Source organism: Panthera uncia, chromosome A2, assembly GCF_023721935.1.
Source record: "Panthera uncia isolate 11264 chromosome A2, Puncia_PCG_1.0, whole genome shotgun sequence".
In the NCBI taxonomy this organism is placed as follows: Eukaryota; Metazoa; Chordata; class Mammalia; order Carnivora; family Felidae; genus Panthera; species Panthera uncia.
The window spans coordinates 28793719-28816114 of NC_064816.1; the positions used below are offsets into that span (position 1 = coordinate 28793719).

General features: G+C 44.1%; 1 protein-coding gene across 13 annotated transcripts in view; it reads right to left on the reverse strand.

Moving 5' to 3' along the window:
* The window catches only part of CADPS (calcium dependent secretion activator), a 477475-nt gene that overhangs the window by 168536 nt on the left and 286543 nt on the right, over positions 1-22396 (reverse strand). For all 13 annotated transcript variants that reach the window (XM_049642654.1, XM_049642655.1, XM_049642657.1 and 10 more), the window contains 2 exons: positions 17348-17487; positions 5843-5909 (listed from right to left, as the gene is read on the reverse strand). In XM_049642654.1, the coding sequence (XP_049498611.1) occupies positions 5843-5909; positions 17348-17487 (207 nt within the window). The remainder of the gene's footprint in view (positions 1-5842; positions 5910-17347; positions 17488-22396) is intronic.

Consider the following 22396-nt stretch of genomic DNA (forward strand, 5'->3'; position numbering starts at 1 on the left):
TTTCACATTGGCTGCCTATTAGCTGTTGACCATGGGCACGTCACTTAACCACTCTGAGCCTCACTTTCCTCAAGTATGAAATGGGTTAAGACTTGTCTTCATTGTATTACAGAAAGGTTGTAAAGACCAACTTGATGAACACTTTGCAAAGTCTAAGAGGCCATACAAATATGAGCAACTGTCAGCATTATTAGAAGAGCCACATAATATTATGGTTTGTATGGTGCCAGAAAGGGAAAAAATGGCTCAGAAATACGTTGCTGAAGACCAATCAAAAACTGATTCTGAACTGAAGTCTTTTGGGCATAGAAGAAAAATATTTTTATTGTATTGTATTGTATTTTATCTTATCTTATATTTTTAGTAAAAATATTTTTAATCTAAAAGGATGATAGTGATGAGACTTCCTAGCCTGGTCTGGGTGATGAGTTGGCCACTTCCATTCCTCTCCTTACACACCCAAGCTGGAGAGCTCTAGGGAGGGCTCTATGGAATTGGCACCTTTATCATTAGCATTGGTTTGGTCAGAGTTCCTAATAATGGTAACCAGTGTGTTTGGTTTTTCCCATGGCTTCCAGGGTTTAGAATGAATTTACCAGCAACTTCTTGACTTGGGGTGCTGAGGACTCATTTCCCCTTACTCTTTCAGTTAGAGTTTGCAGCCATGTTTTTGAGACATTTATTGGAACTTAAAGGAACATGGCTGAGGAAGCTTTCTCATGTCATTTGCATATAATCATCTGTATCGATATTCTGATGCTCAACTCCATGGGGGCATAAACTCTGAGATGGTGTGGTCTAAAGGGGACGGCAGCTTTTGCTTTTTATTTGTTTGTTCATTTATTTATTTAAGTTTTTAAATGTTTATTTATTTTTGAGAGAGACAGAGTGCAAGTGGGGGAGGGACAGAGAGGGAGGGAGACACAGAAGGTGAAGCAGGCTCCGGGCTCTGAGCTGTCAGCACAGAGCCCAATGTGGGGCTCAAACCCATGAGCTGTGAGATCATGACCTGAGCTGAAGCTGGACATTTAACCGACTAAGCCACCCAGGCACCCCAGGAGCCTTTGCTTTAAAAAGGACAATGACCACTGAGGCAATAATTCTTTTTTTTTTTTTTTTTTTTTTAAATTTTTTTTTTCAACGTTTTTTATTTATTTTTGGGACAGAGAGAGACAGAGCATGAATGGGGGAGGGGCAGAGAGAGAGGGAGACACAGAATCGGAAACAGGCTCCAGGCTCCGAGCCATCAGCCCAGAGCCTGACGCGGGGCTCGAACTCACGGACCGCGAGATCGTGACCTGGCTGAAGTCGGACGCTTAACCGACTGCGCCACCCAGGCGCCCCAGGCAATAATTCTTTAAAGGTAGTCTCTGGGCAACCAGCAACGGTATCTCCTGGTGTGCTTGTAACACACAGGTTCCCCAGTCTTATGCCAGACCTACTGAATCAGAACCTTCTGGATGGCACTTGGGATGTGGATTTTATTTTTTAATGTTTATTTATTTTTGAGAGAGAGAGAGACAGAGCATGAGCGGGGAAGGATCAGAGAGAGAAGAGAGCACAGAATTTGAAGCAGGATCCAGGCTCTGAGCAATCACTGCAGAGCCTGATACAGGACTTGAACTCATGAACGGTGAGATCATGACCTGAGCCGAAGTCAGATGCTTAACCTACTGAGCCACCCAGGAGCTCTGGGATGTGGATTTTAAATAGTACCCAGAGCCAGTGGTCCAGGCCTGTACTGGAGAACACCATCTCATTGCATAGGAAGACTTAAGTCTGTGGCACAGAACTCCCCAGGTTGGGGGCAGCGTCCAGCCACATCCATCCTGATTTTAGTCTCAGTCCTTAAAAATGGGAATCACTGCTTTGGTACAGAAGCCCTCTGAGGATACCCTTTGTCCCTGGCTAGTAGGAAGTCCATTTACAATCTATCTTTTGGTTCCCCCAAAGTAGTAACACTAAAAGCAAATCTCATTTAGGGCGAATTTTAATAGTTCTTCATTACAGACAAAAATGTAGACTCTATGTGCTTGTCTGTGTGTGTGATGGGGGCGGGGAGAGTTGGGGGTGGGAGGGGAGAGGATTTTGAGGAGACTGGTGTTGGGTGTGTTCTCTTCCTCTTAGGTTTTCCGCAGTGTTTTCCTTGAAATTAAATTTAATGGAATTCATATTTGTGTTGGGAATCATGTATTACAAACTCTCTATAAAAATACTTCCCGAGACCTAACATGAGTAGAAAGGAAGAAATATTCAGTAAGTCACTCGAGTAGCATATACTTCCTATGTGTGGTTTGCACGCTGATGTCCTTGAAGCTTGTTCCAAGGCTGCCTGGGGAGTGGGGGGGCAGGCTGAGGGGAATCTGCTTCCCTCCCCAGCTCCTTCACCCATCCCCACATTTGGCCAGAGTGGGTTCTCCTGGTTTCCCTTCTGCATTTTGAGTTTCAATGGCAGGGTTTGGTGGCCAAAAAGAAACTGGTGATCATTTATACCTGTGACTGAAATCAACACAGCATGCAGCTCTTGGGTGCTGATTGTTACTACTCGTCCCATCATCCTTCTCTTCCAGCAGCCTCAGAGATTTTGCTTCCCTTGAACTGGGCCAGACCTGGCGCTCTTGCAACTATGGTGGCACTGGGGTTGTTTCAAAGGGGGTGAGCTTTCGGGTTATCATTTTGATAAAACACTTGCAAATGTGGTCACTTAAACAATGGGGGAGAAAAAGTGGGAAGAATCCAAAGACAATGCAATATTTTCTAGGTAGGATCAAACTGCTTTTAGACATTGTTGTCATGAACAGGGCTCTGTGACAGTGGGCTGTCATGTCACCGGTGTTGGCCACAGAGGTTGTTAAGGGAGAATCTGATTTAAGTTGAAACTGAAGGTTATGTTTGGACGATCGACGTCCCCAACGCACCTCAATGGCTCTTGAAAGTTATGAAAATCATGTGTAAGTGAAACCTATTGAAATCCCGAAAGTGTTCTCTTCAGCTGTCCAGGAAAGATGTGGAACTTTACACGGGCTATGTATGTCCTCTGCTGATTTTCACATGTGAGCGCAGAACTTGGCTTTTAGCGACTGTGCGATTCATATCTTCTCGTGGTAGAAAGCTCAGCGTGAAGGCCCCGAGATGTCTGTGTTCCAGTTATACCGCCTAACACAATCATTCTCTCCTTTTCAGTTCAGTACATATTGTACAGACAGGCTTCACTGATATTTTGGGCACATTTCCTCGTGTTTTTTTTCCCAAAGAGTTTTTTTCCCTCTGAAATCGCTTGCAAAGCGAGAGGTCAGCTATTTCTCCTAAGTACGTCATCATTTCAAAGATTTTCAGAGAAAAGTCATGTGTCCAGTGGACCAATAGCTCAGAGGAGGAGGGGAGATTGTGTATCATGGTGAAAGGGCCACCTGTCCCGCTTCCTCTGGGAAGTTGTCACCGGCCACTCTCCAGGCCATTTGATCTTTCCTTTCTCAGAACCACTTGAAGCCTAGCCTAGGTCCTTCTTCTCTCTCTTTCTTTTCCTTCTTTATTCCACCAAACATTTCCTGGATGCCCATGCCAGGTACTGAACTAGACGATGTGTATGTGTGTTGCGGGGGAAAGAGGGAAGGACACAAAGATAAATTGGAAACCAAACCGGCCCTGAGACAGCACATAATCTACTGGGAAAGGCCAGGCAACCTCACAAGTGATTCCAAGAAAGGCCACTCTGCCCAGCGAGAAGCGCTGGGTGGGAGAGAACTGTCCATAATCTTGCACTGTATTTTTTGGTGCATTTTGTCTCTCCATTTATAATGCCCTCTCTTTAGAGAGGACACCAGATGTTTTTGCTTGCCTAGCATCCATTTCTCCTTCTGGTCATGGAATTCTGCTTTTGCACTGGAGACAGCCCAGTGGGACTGTTAAATCAAAGTGCCATGGTCTGCCCCTGCTAAAAGCTGGGTGTGTGACCCAAGCTGAACTGATCTCTCTTTCATATTCGGCCACTGACTGGAGATACAAGGATAGAAAATGTTCAGAGCAGACTTTGTCTTAGGACCACATCGATGACACAGCCAGGGTTCCCTCCACCTGGATTTCTGGCACTACTCTGGGTCCTGTCGTAGTAAGGATGGCTCATTCAGCTTTTTCAACATCCTGTTATTATTACCTTAATTAGCTTGGGTATGTTTCTGCTGTTTGCATATATAAAGCACTTCTAACAGATTCCCTTCTGGAAGTGAAAGATCAGGCCTCATAGTTCTTCTCTATGACCTACCAAGTGCCCTACACAGAGAAGATGCTCAATAAATACTGGTCAGTTGATAGTTTGAAGAAATGTATCTCAGGATGAAATATACTCCTTGCCTAGCTATGGATTATTTAGGAGTTTTGGCACAATTCCAAAGTTTTCCTTGGGCTAATTTATTCTAAGATTTTGTTCTACCCCATAGCAACCACAAAAGCAAAAATGACCTCTTGCTTATAGCCAGAGAGATGCATTTTGCCATAGTAGCACAGCAGAGACTTGACTAGGTCTACAGGAAGTCACATCTTAGAAGGTCAGGGTTGGTAGAAACTTCAAGGCCATCAGGCCTAAGAGGCAGTTGCTTTATAGTTAAGATTTAGAATTGGAATGGCTCTAAATACTAGTCAACACCTATAGTGAACATAGTAACCCAATGAACACTTTTAGTCACTAAACCACAAGTTACCTTGCTTTGTGGCATCTTCCAGAATACAGCATATATGAATTTTTTTTTTTTTTTTTTTTTTTTGCAAATTAAATTACAGTGTATATGCTCTGGTGGAGACCGCAAATTAAAAAGAGGCAATGGCGGGTGCCCTTATAAACTGAAAAATCCTGATGCAAGAAGCAGATGAACCAAATTTTAAAAAGGGCGGGGAGATTATCAAGGACAAGCAGCACTATTTCTGGACATTTTTTCTTAAATTGACAAGAGAGCAAAGGTACTATTTATACATTACTCATGTATTAGTAATACCAATATCTACATCCACATCTGTATCTATATATAGATAGATGTTCCTTGCTGCATGGTTAATAATAGTTCCAATTGGGGAAGCCCACAAGTCCTTCAGAAAGGAAAATTCTACAGATACGTGAGCCAGAGCTATCTATGCAAACGTGGAAAAATGTCTATAGTGATTTATGTTAAAAAAACAAAAAGCGAGCTGTAGGATGACACAGAGTTTGGCTATATATATATATCTATCTATCTCTGGAAAGATATATTCCAGACTTTTAAACATAGTTAAGGGAGGTCAGTTAAGACTTTTGGAAGCCCTACGAATCAAGGGAGTGGCATACTCCCCCCACCCCCAAACACCAAGGAATTCAAAATCAAACATACCGAACAGTAAAAGAGATGTCAAAAGTCTAAGTAAATTCTGACTCTTTTTCGTAATGGGTATCTTTAGAAATAGCACATTCTTCTAAAACAATGTCAGTGTTCCTAATGGCCCAACCAGGCACACGCTTGCTTCCTCCCTGGGGCCCTGCGTCACGGGCAGCTCACCTCTCCCACTTATCTTACGTATTCCTGCATTCGAGGATTCTAAAATAACGAGCATGCCTTAATTTTTCTAATTTTAAAGTGATGTAAAAATAGGGAAAAGCAACACAAGGGAGTGCTGTGGGTAGCGGAAATTTCGATGTCCCTCTGAATTGTAGTCACATGCTTATACAATGGGTAAGAATCCATTAAGCTAACTGCTTGAGCACTGTGCGTTCTAAGTTATACCTCAAATAAAAACCATTAATTAATCCTTAATCTTAATCCTTAATCCAAATCTTTAATACTGATGGCTCTTAAGACAGACAAAGTTGAAGAGTTACCTGGACCAATACAAAAAACCTCTTCTTCCATCTCTTCCAGACATTCTTACCGATGGCCCATAAATACCTAAGGAAAAAGAAAAAGACCAGAGTTGCATTAATGCTTGAGCGACTGCACTGTTTAATTCACTTGACCATGAAGCTTGGTACTCATAAACGAGGAAATGCACATGGCTCAGAAAAAGAACGCAGATTTTGGCGCTGTATGACTGAGGATAAGGAACAGCAAGCCAAAATTCACTTCCACTCCCAGAAGGAATTGTAGCTCCTCCTCACACTTGACTAATATTCTTTGATTGATTCCAGAAAGCACCTTGGAAAATGTTACATTGAGACTTAATTTTTGTATGTGCTGAAAGTCTATTAGGTAGGGAAACTCCTGCCAAAGCTGCACGAGAGAAAAAAAGAAGGCTAAATCCTACAACCAGCCCCTATGCCTCATGTCGAGGCTCAGCCAGGAGACGCCCCCTCCCCCACCTTTGCTCTAATTCTGTCAAATGCAGGTATATTACAGGAAAGAGATTTCAAGTCAACATAGAAAGTTCTCCCTATACCTCTCCCCTTTCCCCAAATGCTCTTCTGTTGATGGAAATTAATCTTGATATAGAAAAGTGAAATAAAAGGAGAGTTAAGAATTACAGAGGAATAACTCAAAGCTATCTGGAGATTTTACAAGTGGTCTTACTAATTCATTCGCAAATTACTCCGCTGGCCTTGTGGATTGCTGCACACTAAACTGACACTAATCAAGGAAGTGAGGCCCCTGGTTTTCAGGCTCTACTGGACCAAGTGAGGAGAGATCTGGTCATACTCAAAAACATTCAAATACTCAAGTTCCCAAACTGGCTTTATCTGCTATAAAAATCAACTGGACAACTTCCAAATCCTCACTTCACCTGGAATCAGACAGAATTTCCGCTTTGGAACATAAAGAAGAATGCACCTAATTAAAATTTATACCATTTGACAAATTTCAGGGGCTCTGAGAACTGGCTGGTGGCCAAAATGTGCTCAGATCTTTAAGCCAGAAACCCAGGAGTCACCCTGGGTTCTTCTGTTTCCTCCTCCTTACTCCTTCATTGCCAAGTGCAGCTGATTTTTACTTCCTGCAAAGTTCATCACTCTGCTCAGTCTCTATCCCTCACACCCTCACTATTTCAGTCCCAGCCCACAGCTTTGCTTCCATGGACAATGGTAGAGGACGCTTTTAATGGGTGTCAAGGACACCCAGAATGATTTTCATCCCCCTCCTGGCCATGAGATGCGGCCTACCATTTGCAGATGCTATCACGCCTTTCCCTGATGAAACTCCGTCGGTGGGTCTCCCTTGTTTACATGAAGGGAGCCTCAAACTTTGGCCACTCACATTCCACTTTCATGATCTATCCTGTATCTGCCCACCTGTTCTATGGTTTACTTGGCATTTTCCTTTAAATTAACTTATTTAACACAAATACATTTATTTTGAAAGAAAACTTTATATTATAGCCTTGATACACTAGTTATATATTATGTGGCTCACATGAAAACACATACGTAAACATTTAACGAACATACGCTTGTCTGTACATCACTAAGATGATTGTGTGTGCCATCAGTGATATAAATCCACTCAGGGAAACTGTAGCCTATAGAGATAAAATCCAGCATCTTGACCTGGCCTGAAAACCTGTTCATTCTCTGGCCCTGCTCGACTGTCTAGACTCAGCGTCTGCACATTACATTACCCGTAATCCCTGACCACACCAGAAAGTTTCACACTTGTGTAATTTTGCACGTGCTTCACAACCTGGAATTGTCTACTCTCAGCTCCTTATGTTCAAACTCACATTCTTCCTAAGTTTAAATCCCTACCTTGATGTCATCACCCCCCCTGGGCCTTGTGGATGACTCCTCTGTTACAATGATTACACTACTATAATTTGTCTTTATATTTATTGTTCCTACTGGATTGTGAGCTCTTTGAGGGAAGGAACCTTATTCCTTCTTTCTAAATTCTTATTTCTAAATTCCTAGCACAGAACCTTGTTGTGCTTTTTAAATTCCTAGGATGGTTCTTGATATGTAGTAGGAGGTCAGTATATATTTGTTCTATTTCAATGGGTTTGGAAGGCCATGATCTTGGGAAACTAGAACAACCTTTGTAAATGTTTCCGATGAGGTTTTAAAACACTGCATAAAGACATGCAACCCATCACCAAGTTCTTTGGGTTTTCCATCCAAAATATATCTCAACTGTTTCCATCCCCACTGCTGCTCCCCAGTCAAGCCTCCAAGATGTCCACCTGGGCCACAGCAACAGGCTCCTAACCCGTCTCCCTGCTTCACTCTTGCCCACACTCCATGCACTACACAGCAGAGAGTGACCTTTTTAATGGCTAAGTCAGATTGTTAATACACTCATTATAAATCAGGATAGGAAGCGATGGAAGGGTTTTGACCAGGGTAGAGACATGATCATATGGCTGTTTAAGATGGTTCCAGGGGCTGCTGGATGGAGAAGGCACTGCGGATGAAGGGGGCAAGAGAGAAGGCAGGGAGATCAGCAAGGACCTGGTGGCAGTGGTCCAGGTGCAAGAGATAGCATGGTGCCTGGACCAGGACTGAGGCCATGGCAGTGGTTAGATGGCTGGTAAGTACATCAGCCCTGAGGCCAACATGGTCAGCTCCACCGTTGATTTGATTCCCTCCCCAGCTGCCATCCACTGTCCTGGCCAGTGCTCTCAACCTTCTCAAAATAATATATTCACATGTTCATGGCAGACATTGACATCAAAAGGAGGTGTGGCCAGGGCTAAAGAGGAAGAGGGTTCACTGGACCGTAACTGTTAGCATTATTGTCTTCCGGTTCTCATTATGATGGTTACTCTGAAATGCTGGGCAAGGCGCTTAACTGTCTGGTGCCCTGGAAAAGGGAATGGTTCTTCTCCTGAAGGGTTGTTGTGGGGATTAAATGAGATGATTCTTGTGAAATAGGAGCACGAGGCACAGCAGAAAGTAGATACACAATAAATGTCAGCCTTATTATAAACTATCTCTGTGTACAGAGAAAAGTGTATCATTACTAGTAGTAAATAATAGCTAAATATGTGAAAAGAAATCTCCTCAGACATATGGACATAGGAAAACAGATGAAATGAAAATCATATGAAGAAAGTGGGTGAAAACATTTGTATTTGTAGTAATGACTGGCAAGGTTATAACAGTCTCCTACTTTTCTGGAATTATATCTGGCAGCTACTACCCATTTTCTTTTTCCCCTTTACTTGAACTCACATAGAGAAATTCAGAACAGTTAACACAGACACTACATTCGAAGTTTGTAGTTTTTTTAACACTTTTTTTTAATGTTTATTTACTTTTGAGAGAAAGAGAGAGCGAGACGGAGTGTGAGCAGGGGAGGGGCAGAGAGGGAGACACAGAATCCGAAGCAGGCTCCCAGCTCCAAGCTGTCAGCACAGAGCCCGACGCGGGGCTTAAACCCACGAACCATGAGATCATGACCTGAGCCGAAGTCGGACGCTCAACCTACTGAGCCACCCAGGTGCCGTTGAAACTTATCATTTTAGTTGATGGAGACGAAAGCAGGAAAAGGAATTCACTAAAAGCCACAGAATATAACTCAAACTGAAGCATAATAAAATACTAGCTACTGCTTGATGAAGTTTTACTAGTATGCTGTGCTGTCTCAGGCACTTTACTCAAATTTACTGTACCTACCCGGAGGGGGTAAGGCCTGGAGTCTGGAGCTGTGTAGCCTTGGTGCATGGACCCGACACAAAGTACATGCTTATGGTTAGGTACTTCATTACATTATTATTCCTATTTTACAGGTGAGGGATCTGCACTCCAAGTAACCAGCTCAGGATTCCACAGCTGGTGAACGGAACAGCCAGAACTGAAACCCGGAGTAGTTTGGTTCTAGAGTACCCTTTCCACTGCACTATTCTTTGTTCCATTTTAGACGAAGGACTTAGGTTTCTTTTTAAAAAAAAATTTTTTTTTAAGTTTCTTTATTTATTTTGAGACAGAGAGAGACAGAGAAATACAGAGAATTTATTTCTGTATAAATAAATGGGGGGAGGGGCAGAAGAGATGAGAGGGAGAGAATTCCGAGCAGGGTCCGCACTGTCAGCGCAGAGCCTGACACGGGGCTCGAACTCACAAATCTTGAGATCATGACCCGAGCCGAAATCAAGAATCAGCTGCTTATCGGACTGAGCCACCCAGGCGCCCCTACGAACTTTTGTTTCTTTCCTGAAATGAGAACACGAATTGCTATTCCAATCGGACTTTTCCGGTGAAAGCCTTCTGAATGGGAAAGCTGAGTGGGATCGGAGAAAAAAATCAACAATCCTCCTTTGCAAAGTATCAGTTGGTTTGTGTGAAGGAGGGGCTTTCCCTCGGAGGTTTTCCTCAGAATTTATTGCTAATTTGGCACATACCAGAAGGTGTCAAAACCGAGAAAAACTGAGGGCTGCACTGTATCATTTCTGTCTAGTCAGCTCCGCTCTGTATTCTCTTAGGCTGAAACACGCTCAGGAGACAGGACACAAAGTACCTGCAGCAGATGGGAGTTCTGTCATTGTAGATGCACAGGTGGCCTTCCCCTCAAGCTCCTCACACTACAGACAGATCTATCTGCATGGGCATTAGTGGCCCTCGACTCTCTCTTCGGGCCATCGGGATGGTGGCAATCTGGATTTACAAATAAATCAGCGTTCCAGAGTCGAGAGCCAAAGTTTAGCCTGGTGGTTGTATCTCAGACTCGGGGTGGAAACACCTGTGTGGGAGTTTGGACCCTGCCACAAAGTGCCCTCTGGCTTAGCTGCCTGTGCCTCCGTTTCCTCGGCTGTAACATGGGGACAGTGTGCCAAGTTGTTGTGGGGGCTGATGGGGACCATGCACGGTGAGCGTTTAGCACAGACTGGCGCATAGTAAGTGCTCGGTGACGTTAGATAATATTGTGGCTTGTCATTATCCTTACTAGTAGCAGTGGCCGTAGTAGAAATCGTAGTCTTAGTAGAAAGACGTCCCTGTCAGTTTCATTCTATGAGAGGCCAGAGTGAACTACAAATGACAAAACAGAGGAAAGAGAAAGATGCTCTTGGGTCTTCCATGGCCCCCTGGCTCCAGCATCCCTGGGTCTTGGGACTACTTGGCAGGGCAGCACCCATGGTGATGCTTGTAACTTGTCACTTGTATAAAAAACGGGACGGTCTTCCTTCATCTGATGCTTGTGAGTGTCGATGAATTAGTAACTCAGTTCTATTTATTAAACATCCCCTGGGCTTAGCACTAGGTGTACACATGGTGGGTGATCCATAGCTATTCATGGGGAAATGTTTTATTGTACGTCTTCTCCCAGGATGCCTGGGGAGGAGCAGCCAGGGCAGGGAGAAGAGTACGGGCTCCCCTTAGGACCTCTGCCAGAATCACTTGCCCCTGGACCCCTTACGAAGGGGTAAGGATGGCCGAGAGGGCCACGGAGACCAAGGATAGGTTGAGGTTTCAGTTTGGCGGGCTGTGGAGCCAGAAATTACACGTCCGACTTCGGCTCAGGTCATGATCTTACAGCTGGTGAGTCTGAGCCCCGCGTCAGGCTCTGGGTTGACAGCTCGGAGCCTGAAGCCTGCTTCGGATTCTGTGTCTCCTTCTCTCCGCCCCCCCCCCCCCGCCTTTGTGCTCTGTCTCTCTGTCTCTCTCTCTCTCAAAAATAAATAAATGTTAAAAAATTGAAAAAAAAAAAAAGAAGAGAAGTCACATTAAGACAAAACCAAGATTCTTTCTGGAGGCATCTCTCCCTTCCTTGGAGAGTGAGTGAGAGCATGGAGGGTGCAAAGACTCCAGATGCCTGAGGCTTCTTGCCACAGCCCAGCAGGAAGATGCATGGACTGGGGAGAAGCACCATAAATGAATGATAGCAAACACTGGTAACAATAACCTCCACCACCAGCTGTTCCACAGCTGTAGCCCTTACCACGTATCAGACCCTGTTCTAAATACTTTACATGTAGTAACTCATTTAACTTTTCACAACCTTATGAGGCAAAACTATCGTGACTTTATGCCGAGCAAAATGGAGGTCCACAGAGGTTAAGCAACTTGCCTACAGCTAGTAAGTGGTTACTGCCAAGGATTATATCCTAAGTAATTGACCTAATTGGCATTTACAGACAATAATACAACAAAGAACATAAAATAGAATCATAAAAATGTTCAGTTAGTCCAAAAGAAGGCAAAGAAAAAAAAAGGAAAAAAAGAAAAAAGAGGAAAAGGGAACAAAGATCAGAGAGAACAAACAGAAAAAAAGCGAGATGACAAATAGCAATTTTTTTAGTGTATGTTTACATACACTAAAAAAGAGTGTATGCACTCTTTTTTCAGAGAGAGAGAGAGTGTGCACACACACGAGTGGGGGAGGAGGAGAGAGAGAGGGAGACACAGAATCCGAAGCAGGCTCCAGGCTCCCAGCTGTCGGCACAGAAGCCAATGTGGGCTCAAACCCATGAACCACAAGATGATAACCTGAGCCAAGGTCAGACACTTTACCAACTGAGCCACCCATGTGTCCCAACAAACAGCAATTTAATTTAAACCTAACTATATCAATAATCATAATAAATACAAATGGGCTAAATATCCCAATTCAAAGGCAGAGATCTTCAGATTGATTTCAAAAAGCTAGAGTCAAATCCATGCTGCGTACAAGAAATGCACTTTGACTCTAATGGCATAAATTAAAAATAAAAGGATGGAAAAGATTTACCATGCTAACATTAGTCTTTTAAAAAGCTGGAGGGGGGGCTGTATTACTGTCACACAAAGTAAATTTCAGGGCAAAGAATATTACTAGGGATAAAGAACAGTTCATAATGATAAAGGGGTCAATTAATCAAGAAGTTACAATAACCTTAAATGTTTATGCGCCTCATACTAGAGCTTCAAAATAAATGAGACAAACATGGACAGAATTGTAAGAGGAAACAAATCCACAACTATAGTCACAGATTACAATACTTCTCTCTCAATAATTGATAGAAAATCAGGAAGTATTTAGAGGATTTCAACAACACTATCAGCTAACTTGATTTAATCGGCATTTACAGAAAGTAAGCCAACGAAGGAAATAAAATGGGACCCTAGAAATATTCAATTAGGTCAGTCATGGTAGTCTTGTTTGAGAGTCTACACCAATCAGAGCAGTGTCTTGGAGACTTACAGGGAAGAGAGAGGAATGTGATAGTTGGAAGAACAAGACGTCTAAAGCAACAGCACAGCTAAGAAAATGGAAGAGGAACGGGGATTTTAAGAAGCATGGCTGCGACATATAAACTGTATCCCTTGCAAGTTCTGTTAAAGCATAACAGGAAAATCAGATTTGCTGTAAATTACTCCGGGTTAGGGCACGGCAGTTCACTGAATGAAACCAAAGTGGAATCAGGGGAGCTCTCTATTTCATTCAAGTTTGGGTCCTCCATTTAAGGCCGAACCAGAAGGAATAATGTAATTCTAGACACAGCTCCAGTGCTTACTCTCACTTGGGCAAGACTGTTCACCACCCCCACGTCTGTTTCCCATATATGTAAAGTGGGAATTCATTCATTCACTTATTCATTTATGCAACAATTAGATTAATTTATTGGGCTTTTACTACCTGGTAGGCCCTGTAATAGCTACTTTGAACAAGGGAGACAAAGGTCCCTGATGACAAGGAACTCAGAGTCTAATGGGGAAGAGAGACGACAAACTAATAAACAAAGAAATATGTGATGTGTGAGTTGATGAGGAGTGCTCTGCTGAAAATAAAGCAGAGTAATGGGGCGCCTGGGTGGCGCAGTCGGTTGGGCGTCCGACTTCAGCCAGGTCACGATCTCGCACTCCGTGAGTTCGAGCCCCGCGTCAGGCTCTGGGCTGATGGCTCAGAGCCTGGAGCCTGTTTCCGATTCTGTGTCTCCCTCTCTCTCTGCCCCTCCCCCGTTCATGCTCTGTCTCTCTCTGTCCCAAAAATAAATAAATGTTGTAAAAAAAATTTTTTTTAAAAATAAAGCAGAGTAAGAAAGAGAGAAGACACAGGTGGGCCAGGCATTCTGACATGGCACACAGACATGCAGAAATCAGGGTGAACCAGGTGGAAAGTTGGGTGGGGGAGAAGAGGCATCCACGGCAAAAGGCATCCAAGGGAAAGGTGGGGCCAAGGGCCCTGAGGTGGGGGTGCACGTGGAGGTGGGGAGGAGCAAGGAGGCCACTGTGGCTGGAAGCGTGATCAAGGTCATATAGGTAGTGGAGTTTTTATCAGATAGGGCCTCGTAGCCATGGTAACAACACTGGCTTTGACTGTGAGATGGGGAATCATTGGAGGTTTTCCAGCATTTGAGTGGCAGGATCTGACTTGTGTGTTAAAAAAATTACTCCGGCTTCATGTTGGGAGACAGACTACAGGGAAGGAAGGACAGCAGTAGGGGGGCTGCTTAATCAGTAAAGGCACAGTGAGGGAGTTAAGGGTTCAAGGCTTGGATCCAAATGGTGATATAGTGGTGGTGAGGAGAGGCTGAACTCTGGATTTCTCTCAAAGGTACAGTGAATAGAATTTGCTGATGGATGACATGAGGGGGTGAAAGTGAAAGAGAAATGTCAAAGATGACCCCAAGATTCTTGGTCCGAGCGACTGGGTGAAGGGAGAGGCCATTTATTAAGATGGGAGGATAATGATACATAGTCCTTGTGAGGCTGTTTCAGGGAAGAAATGAGAACATGCGTGTGAATGCACTTGCTGAACTTGAAAACACCATATGGATGTAAAATATGAAAAATAACTCTCTGAGGAGCTGCTTATTGTCAAATAGGCCCAGATACTCAGGTCTTAAGGCCCCAAAATAGTGTTGACTTTCTCACTAACATTTTTCTGCTCAATAAGGAAAGTTATTCTGAATGTCCCAGTCTACCAACAAGGACTAATTTACAGCAATTCTGATTTTTCCTTTTATGTTTTAATAAACATTAAAGTAGATAAAATTTATAACCTCAGCCATGCTTCTTGAAAATTCCTCTCTTTCTACCATTCTTTAAGCTGTAACACTATTCTGATATTTCTTTCCTTCCCTACACAATGGGGCTCGAGAAAGCTTTTTTAAGTTTAAATGAAAAAAAAATTGTAGTCCATAAGAAACTCTTTTAAATTTCCTTGGGTCATCCCTTGTGGAACTAATTTTGTCCACCCCTGATTTAGGCCACAATGGGTCTCTGGCAGTGTTGTTAAGAAAGCTATTGCCTACTTTTCAGGGCTACTTTAGGCTTTCCTAGTATATTTCCTGGCAGATGGGTAATTTTTACATGGGAGTCTAGAAACACGAAATAGCTGTGGAAACTGTCAGAAGTTGAGTTACATATTTCTTCTGTCATCTGCAGGGTCAAGATAGCTTGAAATGTCTCAATAATTTTACAAATGAACCAGAAGAAAAAAAATTACTGAATTCAAATCAGTTAGTTCAGTTCCCAGCAGCATAAATGAAGAGAATGTGGGAGATGGGAGTGTGTCCCCTGGGGAAATTACTCGGTATGTAAAGTTTGCTGTGGGAATTAAATAAGGGAGTGCTTGTGAAACTCCATACTAGGTGGGGTGAGCTGCTGATCCTATAAGGAAGTTTTTTTTTAAAAACTGAACTTTTGAGGACAGATACATCCAATGATATTTTTGTTCTGTCTCTCTCTTCAGTCTGTCCTACCCTCCTCATTTCTCTCTCTCTCTCTCTCTCTCTCTCTCTTTCCCTTGCTCACTCTATCCTGCTCATGCTCCTGTTCCTTTAGCAAATAGTTACTGAGCATTTATGAGCAAGTATTTTTGCAAAAGATGAAGAATGTTTTCCTGTATGCTACAAAGACCTAACAGAATTCTCTGACCCTTTGTCTTGCAACTGGGATGTTTACATCAAGGGGGAGAAATTCCACTTAACATTTGGAATAGATGCCAGGAGTATGATCAGAAGGAGGAAAAGGCGACTTCACAAACATTTCATGACACATCTTCATGAGATGCTAACGTAACTGGGGAGAAGCTAGCTGCCCTTCATCATGATGGTGGAAAAAAGACGAAATGTGTAGCAAGGGTCTGGCTCACTCTCCCACAGCTGTCCACTGGCCGCAGGCAGAACAGCTGTGGCAAAATCCCATCTCAGGCTCTGGGAACAGCCTGGTCTCAGGATAATGCTATCCAAATTCTTCAAATCCGTGCCAGAGCTCAAGGGCAGTACGGGGTCTCCAGCTTGTTGGGAAACCTTTTCTTTCTCTGGGGTTCCCCATGCCTGACTCCCTCTGGTGCCCTGACTGGGAGGTACCTATCTTTTCTTGAAACCTTGAGCTTTCCATGTTCCTTGGAATACCAAGGCACTAACTCCCTACAACATCATTCTTTACTTCCTGATCACATGCTGCTGTGGTCTGCTCATGTGCTGGGGTGTGTACTTCCTGTCCTAACCACTCTCTCCTGGACCTCTTTAAATGCTTCCATTTGAATGTGTCTTACTCACTGGCTAGTCCCTGGGTTTGGGTTTTTGTAGCCCCTAAACCTCTAGCACTGTAGAGCACTAAGCCTCTAGAATTACAATCAATTCTCAGTTTTCATTTCCATTTTATGACTTTAAACCATCTCATGAATGCATACACCCCAAAGAGATTTAACGAGATGTTTCTAGAGGAGCTAAGCAGAATGATAGCCAGTGGCAAACGGTACGCGCAGAATAATTGAAAAACAATCCATTCCCTTCTGTTGGTTAGACATTCCCCTCTTCAGTGATATGGCCCAACTCCTTTCTAAGTGCTTGCATTTACTGAGAGAGTGGTGTCCAAGCAGTTTAATTGAATAAACCATGGCATTACCCAGTTGTCAATGAAGATTTCCTGTACAAATCATTGGTTTGATCTGTGAAATGAAACTTATTTCGTTTATTCTTTTTATGCTACTTGAAATAACTGCTCATGCCTCTCAACCTTAAGAACTGAAAATGATCCTATATTTCCTATGTTTTGGTCATTTTTTTAAAAAGACTTCGCTGAACACTACACTCTAACACTGATTTAACGTTAACTGTTTGAAAGTCTCTTGGACGTGGTTGTTAAAGAAGGTGAGAGAGAGTGAATCATAGAGTCTGAAAGATCTAGATGCCACTGAAAGGAACACAAAGCCAATGAAACCTCCTAAACCAGAATCACTTAGCATGCTCGAATCGCACTGGAAATCCTATTAGAAAAAAAGAAGGAAATCAATCTATTTTGGCAGCACAAATGCACATCCAGTAATCATAAAAATTGAGGTTTGTAGTAAATATAAAAATCAAGAAGTTTTATAAAAGTGTTATAAAAAGTGAAGTTTATAGTAACCAAGAATCTCTCATGAATCCTTTATATTTCCTTCCATGCAGTTCTCTGAAGATCAGCTTTTCTTTTAAAAATTTTTAAGAAACGGATAAAAACCTCTCCCAAACTACCACTTGGAGAAGAAACACTTACCCAGAATGCTTCATGTTTTGAGGCTTATCCATTCGGACAGCAAGTTTGATTTTGAGGTCTTGATCGGGGCAGTTTTTGGAGACTGTCATTTTGTGCCACTCTGACTGTTTGGGGCTGTTTGGGGTAGGGTGGAGAATAACCTGTAGGCGAAAAGGACATCCATCTTAGCCAGAAAGCGGAGACACTGTTACAGGCGTGTTGTTTTCAACGAGAAACTCTGCTGCTGAGAAGCTGTGCGTCTTGCCCAGCTCCCAGGGGGGCGTTTAAATGAAACAGAGCCTTGGCCACAGGACTGCAATTCAAGGCTTCATCTACCAACCGTGGCTGCCTCGTGCCAAGCAGAGACCAGCCAGAGGGCAGAAATGGTGTTCTCTTGCTCTCCTCTCTCTCCCTGGCTAATTCAGGAAAAGTAATGATCATGATTTCGGTCACTCTGCTTGTGCATCTTTCTGAAATTCCGAAGTCCCAAAGCAACCCAGGACAGAGACTCAGGGTCATCATCCATATAAGAAGGCGGATGTATGAAAGAAAGACGTGAGAGATTACACAGTAGAGCACCTCTCGTCCGCTCATTTTTCGCTCCTCAGGATTCCTTCCCCTGTCTCAGGAGGAGGAAATCTCTCAAAGGCCATGGGGAATGCGAAAGGGACTTTATGGGATGGATGAGAAATGAGAGGCCTAGGGAAGGGAGGGATCTGGCTGACAGTCAGGCATTTACATAGACGGTCACACGCATGGGGCATCTCCTCAGGTAACAAACACCGAAATCTGTCCGGGTTTGAAAGGAAGCCCACACAGCATGAAGGATGGGCTCTCAGAAAGCGTCTTTTTGACCCTGCGCTGCCGAGATGGGGCTCCAATGTGAGGTTCTGTCTCGGAGGCTGCAAGTGAGGCAAGGAGCGGATAACTCGGGACATCTGCCTCTTCATTTTGCGACCGGAGTTCTCAGGAGCCACGTGAGGTCTGAAGAACATGCACAGGGGCAAGAGTGGAATATCTGGAAAATCCCCTGGACTGAGGGAACAGGAACTAAATGCAGGCACGACAAAAGCTGGGCCTGCTAAGATGTGCTTTTGTGGTGGCCGTGGGCCCCGATTTGTTGCATGCTGCTCTGGCTCTGTTTTCAAAGCATCTCCTTTCTCTGGGTGCAGGGGGAGGCCGCCTCTCTCCTGGGCTTCTTTCACCTCTGCAGGGGGAGGGGAGGGGTTCGGAGGCTCGGAGGCGGACCCTGCGGCCTTCCAGAGGCTGCCAGCCTCACTGCCCTCATGCGCCAGGCTGAAATGTAGAGGGTGGGAGCATATGGCTTCCTGTGAGGCGGCACAACAGGAGCTCGGGGCAGAGCGAGCCGGTGCGGCGGAAAAGCAGAATCGGCCCGCTCTGATAGGCCTCGTTGGTGCTGAATTTTCACCCCTTCTCCCTCGGGGCCTGACCCCTCCCCGCACCCCCCTCCCCCATTAAATTCCCTGACTCTGATGAAAGAAAATTCATCCATTTTTGCTAAACACAGAATTTGAGTTTTCCCAATGTCTTATGTATGACATGATGGACATACCAGGCCTGATTTTTCAGACCAGACGCTGCTCAAGTTTTTCTGACCATGCCTTGTGCCCATAAAATATACTGAGCAAATAGCCCAATACCTGTAAATATATTGCGACCAATATAAAAATATATCACCATCAATATATAAATATATAAAATATCATTATATATCTATGTAAGTTATATAACTAGATATCATTATATTTATATTTTATGTTTACATTATATACATTTACTTTGTATTAATATATTAGCTTATTACATATATCATAAAATACACACAAATATAGAAGTCTTAAAAATGAGCTACGGATAAAAACTATATATATATATTTTTTTTTTCCCTTAAGTTTATTTTGAGAAAGAAATAGCATGAGTGGGGGAGGGGCAAAGAGAGAGGGGGAGAGACGGAATCCCAAGCAGGCTCTGTGTGGTCAATGCACAGAGCCCAATGTGGGGCTGGAACTCACAAAACCGTGAGATCAAGACCCGAGCCGAAATCAAGAATCAGATGCTCCACTGACTGAGCCACCCAGGTGTCCCCAAAACTGTATTTTTACATGTCTTGCTAATTGTGGTGGCTTGGAACTATTATTAGCTATATTTTAAGGTATCATATATATTTAGGGCAAGGCTCATTGTTAATGATACTAGATGTAAGTCTGTAGTTCACGTAGTCTTTTGTTTTTTTAAATTTATTTATTTATTTTTAGAGAGAGAGAGAGGGAGGGAGAGAGGGAGAAAGAGAAAGAGTGAGCATGAACAGGGGAGGGGCAGAGAAAGGAGACAGAGAATCCCAGGCAGGCTCTGTGCTGTCAGCACAGAGCTTGACATGGGGCTCGATCTCACCACCCTGAGATCTCGACCTGAGCTGAAACCAAGAGTCAGACGCACAAGTGACTGACCTACCCCGGCGCCCCAAGCAGTTCAAGTAGTCTTGTAAATAATTTCAGAACATCTTGCCTGACACCTGATCTTATCTGATTACACTGGCAATGACTTTATCTCATGATGTGGGTGACAGAGGTCCTGCTCAGTAAGGTGATGTCAGCTCCACCATTTTTTTTTTTGTGGTTTTTTTTGCCAGTCTTGCAATAGTAGTATCTTAAGATTATAGCACTTTTTGGGGCGCCCGGGTGGCTCAGTCGGTTCAGCGTCCGACTTCGGCTCAGGTTATGATCTCACGGTTTGTGAGTTTGAGCCCCGCATTGGGCACTGTGCTGACCGCTCAGAGCCTGGAGCCTGCTTCGGATTCTGTGTCTCCCTCTCTCTCTGCCCCTCCCCCGTTCATGCTCTGTCTCTCTCTGTCTCAAAAAATAAATAAACGTTAAAAAAAAATTAAAAAAAAAAAAGATTATAGCACTTTGTAGTAATCTTTTTTAGACCATTTGTTCATTTTGTGAGGGTTGCTTTAGTTAAAATTGTATCATAAAATGTATAAATTCATGTAACTGGTGCCAGAAGAGTATAATCTGTTGTAGGATGCTGAAGGCAAGTACGTCAAGGTGCCGCTGGGGGTGGGGGTGGGGGTGCACCTCTCCTTCCCCTCAAGAGAACGCCTGTCCCTATAGGTCACTCCATATCCTGTTCCGTTTCCGGGGACCCCAGCATTTGGGAGATGGAGGGAGGTGCTGCCCTTCCTAGGGAAGCTGACCCTCTCTCCTGAGCCAGTCTGGCCTGAGAGGTGAAGGGGGTGATGTGCTGGGAAGCAAGGAGGGGGAGGGGCTGGGAAGAGAAAGCCCAGCCAGGGCCAGAACAGCAGCAGGCAAGCCCCCGAGCCTCCTTCTGCTCCTGCCCACTTGGCAAAATCAAAGCAGGAGCCTCGCTCTGGGCGCCCGGAGCTCGTTAACAGGACTTCCACCATATGGATTCTGGGCGTGTTTCCCACCGGCAATATGGCGTCCATTCGCCGACACGAATGACCACAGCTCATTACTGGCCGCTCCACAAAGACTTCCTCCGTGTGGTGGCTCCCCGGGGAGACTTCCTCTCCAGGGTGGATGGAGAGGTGAGGTCACTGCTGTTCTTCTCCATCTTCGCCCCCACCCCACCATGTGCCCGACGGGTCGACGTCTCCTTTGTATGTGTCAGCCCTGCTGAATTATTAGGGTCCTCCTGGGTGCACGTGAGCCCTGAGTAGTCCAGACACCTCATCTGGACATTCCAGGCTGCTAATCAAGCACTTTGTCATCTCAGCCGAGACCCATGTGTGCTGCGCTTTGATGTGGTGATGCCGATGTGGGAACACAACCCACTCTGCGCAGTAAGCAGCATGCCGGCCAGCCCCAGCTTCTCTTAGTTACCTGGCCGCACAGGCAGGTCCTTGGGCGGGGCGGGGGGCGGGGGGGGGGCTGTTTTAACCCTGACCCTTTTCCTGGCTGATCCTCTCCAAGCTTCAGCCTGTACATCCTTCCCTACCTCCGTATCCACTTGACCTGACCCCAGGAAGGCATCCCTGACCCTCAAACTGGATTGCGTCCCCTAGCTATGCACTTCCCAGGTGTTCTTCCTCTAGCAGAGCACTTAACCACATTGCTGTATAATTTCTGGTTTGTTTTTTTTAATGTCTATTTATTTTTGAGAGAGAGAGAGAGAGATCATGAGTGGAGAAGGGGCAGAGAGAGAGAGGGAGACACAGAATCTGAAGCAGGCTCCAGGCTCCGAGCTGTCAGCACAGAGCGCAACGCAGGGCTCGAACTCACCAACCGTGAGATCATGACCTGAGTCGAAGTCAGATGCTCAACCGAATGAGCCACCCAGGCGCCCCTATAATTTCTGTTTTTTTTAGATCTATATCCCTTATGTTCTTTTGAAGTTAAAGATTTTTGCCTGTCATTAGTCCTGTTTGCTCTCTGCATGCCACAAATGATGGGACACCATGGGCTCACAATCATATCCAGTGAATGGAAGTTTGGTAATATTACAGGGTTGGCAAGGGTGTAGAGAAACCCTCACTTTTGCCTTTTGTGGACGTATCAATTGGCGTATACTCTTTAAGGGACAATTTGGTAGAATCTGTCAAAATTCAGATTTAATTCAGCAAAATATTTTCTGAGAAACCATCCTACACATATACACACATATGCGCAAAGAAATAAATTCAAGGTTATTCACGGAAGCATTGCTTATACAGCCAAAGACTGGAAATAATCTAAGTATGTTATGATACATCTATACCTGGAATATTACACAGCTATGAAACAGGAAGCAAGGCTGACGTGAACTAATCTCTAAATACACTGATATTTCAAGCAAAATACAAAACAGTATGTATACAGTAATTTCCTGCTGTTCGTTCATTCATTCGTTCTTTCTTTTTTAGAGGGATATGTACACATATGCTTGCATATGCTATGCTTGTACAGGCATAGAACACTAGGGGAAGAATACACAATAAATTGAAAACAAGGCTTTTCCCTGGAGAAGATACTAGGGCAAGGTGGGAACAATCACTCATTGTCACTATTATCCATTAACTTCTTTTTTACAATGCATGAATTTTTTTTT